This window comes from Vicia villosa, linkage group LG6, assembly GCF_029867415.1.
Source record: "Vicia villosa cultivar HV-30 ecotype Madison, WI linkage group LG6, Vvil1.0, whole genome shotgun sequence".
In the NCBI taxonomy this organism is placed as follows: Eukaryota; Viridiplantae; Streptophyta; class Magnoliopsida; order Fabales; family Fabaceae; genus Vicia; species Vicia villosa.
The window spans coordinates 92,456,681-92,463,793 of NC_081185.1; the positions used below are offsets into that span (position 1 = coordinate 92,456,681).

Sequence of the window (7,113 nt, forward strand, 5' to 3'; positions counted from 1 at the left end):
CATGCAGCCATTGATGATCAAATAATAAGCTATAGTAAACATGCATATACTCATTATTACCATAATGGAGGGTTAAACATGCAATTCGTAAGATCATTGAATATTTACTCTCAAAAACCCTTTAACCCCAAACATGGCATAAACCCCATAGAATACTCCAAGGTCTCTATCTATGAGACTCACTTTGAAGAATAGCAGTAGGAGCTACGAAAATCAGAAGAAAAAGATGAAGATTGTTGAATCAATGGTGCATGCAAGGTTGATGATGAAGTTGTGTTATGGGCATCCTTCTCCTTCCTCTTGCTTTTCACGTTTCCTTCCTCTTCTTTCTCCAAATTCTGTTTTGTTCACCAAGAATGGAATGAGTCTCTAGCCAAACATATCCTTAAGTCTTTAGTATTAGGTGCAATGACCCCAACACCCTCCAACTAGACTCTATTTACCATGATGCCACTTAGTTACATCTCAACTAAATGAAATTCTTATCATTTAATCTCTTAATGTAAAATTAGAATATTACATTCTCCCCCCTTAAAAAGAATTCGTCCTCGAATTCGAAAACTTACCAGAATAAGTGAGGATACAACTCCCGCATCTCTGATTCGAGCTCCCAAGTTGCTTCCTCAGGACGCGACTCTTCCCACAACACCTTCACAAGAGGTATCTCTTTGCTTCTCAACGACTTGCTAGCATACTCCAAGATACGACAAGGTTGAGGTTGGAATGAAAGGTCTGGCTCTACTTCAATCGTATCTGGTAATACAGGATGAAACGAATCTGGCACAAACTTCCGCAACTGAGAGACGTGGAAAACATCATGAAGCCCTGATAGTGAAGGAAGCAACGCTAGATGGTATGCGACTTCACCTATCCATCTCATGATCTGATAAGGTCCCACGTATCTCGGGCTAAGCTTACGCGTCTTAAATGGTCCCTTCAACCTCAACCTCGGAGTCACCTTCAAGAACACATGATCTCCTACATCAAATTCCAAGGGTCTCCTTCGTTTGTCCGCATAACTCTTTTGTCGATCTTGAGCTTGTTTCATCTTATCTCGGATTATCTTAACCTTCTCCGTGGTTTCTTGAATTATCTTCGGTCCAAGAATTCCCTTCTCACCAACTTCAGACCAACACAATGGTGATTGACACTTCCTCCCATACAAGGCTTCGAATGGAGCCATACCGATACTCGCATGATAACTGTTGTTATACGCGAATTCTATCAAAGGTAAGTTACCTTCCAACTTCCACCAATTCCCAAGATACATGCCCTTAGCATATCCTCAATGGTCTGAATGGTCCTTTCTGTTTGTCCATCTGTCTGAGGGTGGTTAGAAGTGCTCAAATTCAGATTTGTACCCATCTCTTGATGAAAAGCTTTCCAAAATCGGGAAGTGAACTTCGGATCTCTATCCGACACAATGCTAGAAGGTACACCATGCAATCTTACAATCTCTACTACAAAAAGCCTCGCAAGGTGAGAAACCTTGTGAGTTGTCTTAACCGGTAAGAAATGCGCGGACTTAGTCAAACGGTCCACTATCATCCATATCGAGTCATGGCCACCTAAGGCTCGAGGTAGTCCCACAATGAAGTCCATTGATATACTGTCCCACTTCCATACAGGAACATCCAATGGTTGTAGCATACCATCGGGCCTTTGGTGCTCTATCTTCACTTGTTGGCAAATCAAGCACTGCTCTACATAATCAGCCACATCTCTCTTCATACCAGGCCACCAAAAGTTTCCTTTCAAGTCTTGATACATCTTGGTCGATCCGGGATGGATGGTGAATTTTCTTTTGTGAGCCTCGTCCAGGATTAATCTCTTTAACTCCACGTCATTTGGTACACACATCCTCCGTCCAAAAAGAATGAGTCCATCAGATGTACGAACAAAACCTGGAAGGTTTGCTTTAGCCTGCAATGCTACATCGTTCCACTGTGCTTAACGGATCCTTTCCCGCAACTCATTCTCAATACACAAGTTACTTAACAACACACCCGTTGGTGCCCACTCAAATTGAAAATCCAAATTTCTGAACTTCTCCATAAGGCCAAATTCCAACATCATCATCTCTGCAACTTTAATCTCCTTTCTACTCAAGGCATCGGCTACCTTATTAGCTTTACCGGGATGGTACTTCAAATCAAAGTCAAAGTCCTTCAAGTACTCCATCCATCTCCTCTAACGCATGTTAAGTTCCTTCTGATCAAAGAGATACTTCAAACTCTTATGATCACTAAACATCTCAAAGTGAACTCCATACAAATAATGTCGCCACACCTTGAGTGCGAACACAATTGCAGCGAGTTCAAGGTCATGAGTAGGATAATTCTCTTCATGAGATCTCAACTGTCTTGATGCATAAGCTACAACCTGTCCATCTTGCATCAACACTCCACCTAACCCTTTCTTAGAAGCATCACATAACACTTCATAAGATCGGTTTGGATCTGGGATCACCAACACTGGAGCTGTAGTCAATTTCTCCTTGAGTTTCTGAAAACTCTTCTCACATTCTGAATTCCAACTAAACAAAACGTCCTTCATTGTAAGCCTGGTCAAAGGTAACGCCAACTTGGAAAAACCCATAATGAACCTCCGATAGTAACCTGCCAAGCCTAGGAAACTACGGACTTCAGTTGCATTCTTGGGTCGTTCCCAATTTATCACTGCTTCTACCTTTGAAGGGTCTACAGCCACGCCGCCGCCAGATATGACATGTCCAAGAAACTTGACTTCAGACATCCAGAACTCACATTTGCTAAACTTCGCAAACAACTGCTTTTCTCTAAGAACCGACAACACAATCCTCAAATGCTCCATGTGCTCTTCAATAGTCCGAGAGTAGATCAAGATGTCATCTATGAAGATTACCACGAGCTAATCCAAATATGGTTGAAACACCCGGATCATGTAATCCATAAAGACAGTAGGAGCATTGGTTACCCCGAATGGCATAACCAAGAACTCATAATGACCGTATCTCATCCTAAAAGCAGTCTTTGATACATCTGAACTCTTAACCCGAATCTGATGATATCCGACCTGAGGTCAATCTTCGAGAACACACAGGCTCCTTTCAATTGATACAGGGGGTCATCAATCCGCGGTAGAGGATACTTGTTCTTTATGGTTACCTTGTTCAACTGACGATAGTCGATGCACAAACGCATACTACTGTCCTTCTTCTTTACTAATAAGACTGGGGCTCCCCACGGAGAAACACTAGGACGAATGAAGTGTTTCGCCAACAACTCCTCTAACTGACTCTTCAACTCTCTTAGCTCTGCAGGAGACATTCGATAAGGGGCAATAGAAACTGGAGCGGTACCCGGAACAAGATCAATAGAGAATTCAACTTCCCTTTCCGGCGGAAGAGAAGTAACATCCTCAGGAAATACATCGGAAAATTCACACACAACTGGAATCTCCGATACACTCTTCTTATCCTTGGAGTCCGACGTAAGAACCAAAAGGAAAGACTTCTCTTGAGCAAAAAGGTAATTGATCATGTTAACCGTACCTTCAAGGAGATGTTCAATGGCATCGGTTGGTGTAGTCTCCTCGACAGGAATGAAGATAGCCTTCTCTTTACAACCGATGTACACCGAGTTAGCCGACAACCAGTCCATACCCAGTACTACATCGATCTTCTTAAGTGGTAGACAAAAGAGGTCAATCAAGAATCTACGACCATTGAAGGTAATAGAACACTCCTTGCAAATTTCTCGAGCTTCTACTACATCATCAGTAGCCGAAGAAATAACCATAGGATTTGGAAGAAAACTTGTCTCAAAACCAAGCCTCCGCACACAATGATAAGAGATAAAAGAATGTGTCACTCCACAATCTACTAATACAAACAAGGGTTGATTATTGACATAACACGTACCAGTAACAAGATTGGTGTTTCCTTGAGCCTTCCTAGCGTCCAAGGTGTAAACACGACCTTTAGTCTTTTCAGGAACATCTGGGGCTGTACATTCCCTTGCAAAATGTCCTAACTGATTGCACTTGTAACATTTCACAAGATCTGGCTTGCAACTTCCAAAGTGGTTCGCCTTTTATCTACCACATCGGGGAGGCTGAGTAGAGCGATCTCCATAAACCTGTTTCTTCATAGCTGGAGAATTGCGGGGTTTCAAATGCTGTCCCGACCTTCCTTGTTCCCTACGAACCGGCTTGTTCTGCTCTCTCTCTTCCTGAACCCTCTTCAATGTGTTATCAGCAACATAGCATTGCCTCAAACATTCGGCATAAGTGGTAAATTCCCTTTGAGACACACTGTGCACAATATCAGCATTCAGCCCCATTAGGAACTGATCAATCTTCCACAACTCATCTGGTGCATAAGCTGCTTGTCTGGAATAGGCAGCCATGTCCTAAAACTTCTTAGCATATTCAGATACCGACATGTTGCCTTGTTTGAAGGAGTGAAACTCACGCTCCTTCAAAGCACGCACACTGTTGGGGTAGTACTTCTCCAAGAAAACTGTCTTGAAATGTTGCCAATCCTTTGGAATACCTTGGTTAGTGAAATACGTGGATTCCGTATTCCACCATCTACCCGCCGGTCCCTTCATCTTCTGGGCAGCAAAAATTACCTTCTCTTCCTCTGTGCACTGAATGGCCTGAATATCATCTCCATGCCATACAACCAATCATGAGCAACCACCGGATCCAAGCCACCCAAGAACTCTGGCGGATCCATTCGAAAGAAGGCACGAAAGTCAGGTCCTGCTGCAGCCTGAGGAGTTTGAGGATGCAAAACTTCACAAGCCTAGTTTTTGTGGCAATTCGACCATGACAAACCATCCATAATGTGAAGATTGCCATAGGTCTTGCAGCATTATCAAAAAACAGTCTCTTCCAAGGCACATCTTGGCTATTGTTGAGAAGCTTTCTGTAGATGATCCTCTTGCAGAATTTGTTCTTGGTCAGCATTCTATTCCACTCATCCATATGGCTAACATCATCCCTTTGGTTCAGAATTGCTCTTAACATCCAAGAGCAGCTAGACTTGATATGGACCTCCATAAAAATAAGTTTTGATATTAATAAATGTTAAAAAATAATAATTTTGTAGGAAATATAAATAAGAATAATGGAATAGAATATAGTGTTATATTATTATAAAAATTGTGATTTAATTAAAATTTTAGTAAAAATTATTTGATGAAAAGAAATATTTGTTACTAGGAAATATAAAAATTCACGTATTTTTAAAAAATATTAAAAAAATCAAGTGACTTTTACCAATATTTCTTAAAATATGTTATTTTTATCATTTCTTAATAAAACTATAATTTTTTTAATTAAAAAAACTCGTATTCTTAATTTTAAAAAATTGCATTACTTTTTAAAATACAATTTGATTTGATCCACAAATAAATTATTATGTTCTAATTATGTAACACCCCATACATACATTGCCTAGGATATACGTATATGGCATTAAAATAGTACTCGAAAATCATAAACATAAGCAGCGGAATAGATAATGTATAAGTACAAGTACAAAAGCCCAAACTGTCATGGCCAAAATACATGAGTTCCAACTGGTACAAATACATATCCATGGTACAAAAGATGCTAGTACAAAAGATCATGAACTACAAAAGAACGTAACGCCAAGAAACACCATCTCAAAGCTAAGCCATCTTACTCTTTCCACGATCCTGCCTCGAATCAACTGTAAAATAATAATTGGAATGGGGTGAGATTACTAAATCTCAGTGAGTCTCCCTATCTTACGGGTTCACTCGGTTCTACAGGGAACATGCAATCAACGGATCCACCGAGAATCCGGGTTACCTCACGGCTAGGTACAAGTACAAAAAAAGGTACACCATCAATGGAAGTCCCATGACTATCCAAAGAGGCATCAGCAACAACAGGCTCAACGCACTACAACACGGAAGGGCTTCTAAAGCGCTTTTTTTTTCCTTTAACAGCGCTTTAAAGCGCTCTCATAGCCAGCGCTGGCGTAGGTAACGAAAGCGCTTTTAAAAGCGCTCTATTAGACCCCCCTATAAGAGCGCTTTTTACAGAAAAAGTGCTCTGGTAGACCCCCCTAGAAGAGCGCTTTTTCTGGATAAAGCACTCTGGTAGACCCCCTATAAGAGCGCTTTTGCTGGAAAAAACGCTCTGGTAGCCCCCCCTACTAGAGCGTTTTTCCAAAAGCGCTTTGGTAGGTTGAGTATTTTTTTTCTTCTTATTTTTAATCTTTGGCAGCGCTTTTTTGTAACAAAGCGCTTTCGTATGTGGACCTTTAAGAGCGCTTTTTAAAAGCGGTGTCGTTGCTAAATGAGATATTTTAAAGGGCAGCCTATAATTTCAGCCTCCCAGATCGACCTGTAATATTTTCGACCTGTAATATATTTTCAACCTGTAATATTTTCGACCTGTAATATATTTTCAACGATATATTTTCAACCATAGGTAGGTCTATATATATACTAATATAATACCATTATAATATCCAAAATTATATATATACATCATTATGTCAATCAAACTAAATCTCTAACATCAACAATATTATACTTCAAATATTAATTGGCAACAATATCAACAAAGTTAGTAACCATATATCCTAGAGTACTATAATATTCTCTTCAAATCGACACAAATCCTACTACATGAATAGCTGATGAATATAAAATTGACACAATTCCTCTTTGATTTCTTCCAACTTAAGTCTCGTGTAAGTAGCAGCACGGAATTCGTCAAAATACTACAGAATAAAAACATAATATGAATGATTTAGTTAAATGTAATAAATTATAAGAAGTTATCTAATTAAGTTATAAATCCATACCGTGGTTGGAATCTCTAATTGATTCATTTGAAGGATTTCTTTCATAAACCTCAAAACAAAGTATCCGCAGTCTGAACTGTTCCGCTGTATCGGACACTACATAGAAAAACAAATAAGATTTTATAGTTGTCTTATTTTATCAAGTAGCATAAATATTATAAGCAAAATTGTGAAAAATAATGTACCTGCACTTTGATCCAAGCAATGTTGTTTGATTTAGTCCGGGATACCTATGCGTCTCGTTGACTTCGGAACACTTGTATTGATCTAACAAATATATAAAA

At 39.7% G+C, this 7,113-nt stretch overlaps 1 protein-coding gene across 1 annotated transcript; it reads right to left on the reverse strand.

The window, feature by feature from the left end:
- Nucleotides 1-562: 562 nt before the first annotated feature.
- On the reverse strand, nucleotides 563-1,183 carry LOC131614143 (uncharacterized). Its single transcript, XM_058885769.1, has one exon. The coding sequence runs from the start codon at nucleotides 1,181-1,183 to the stop codon at nucleotides 563-565; it is 621 nt and encodes a 206-aa protein (XP_058741752.1).
- Between the last annotated feature and the right edge of the window lie 5,930 nt (nucleotides 1,184-7,113).

Bases quoted from the DNA above. Each gene is read 5' to 3' on its own strand.
- LOC131614143 (XM_058885769.1), bottom strand. From the start codon at position 1,183: ATGGCTCCATTCGAAGCCTTGTATGGGAGGAAGTGTCAATCACCATTG.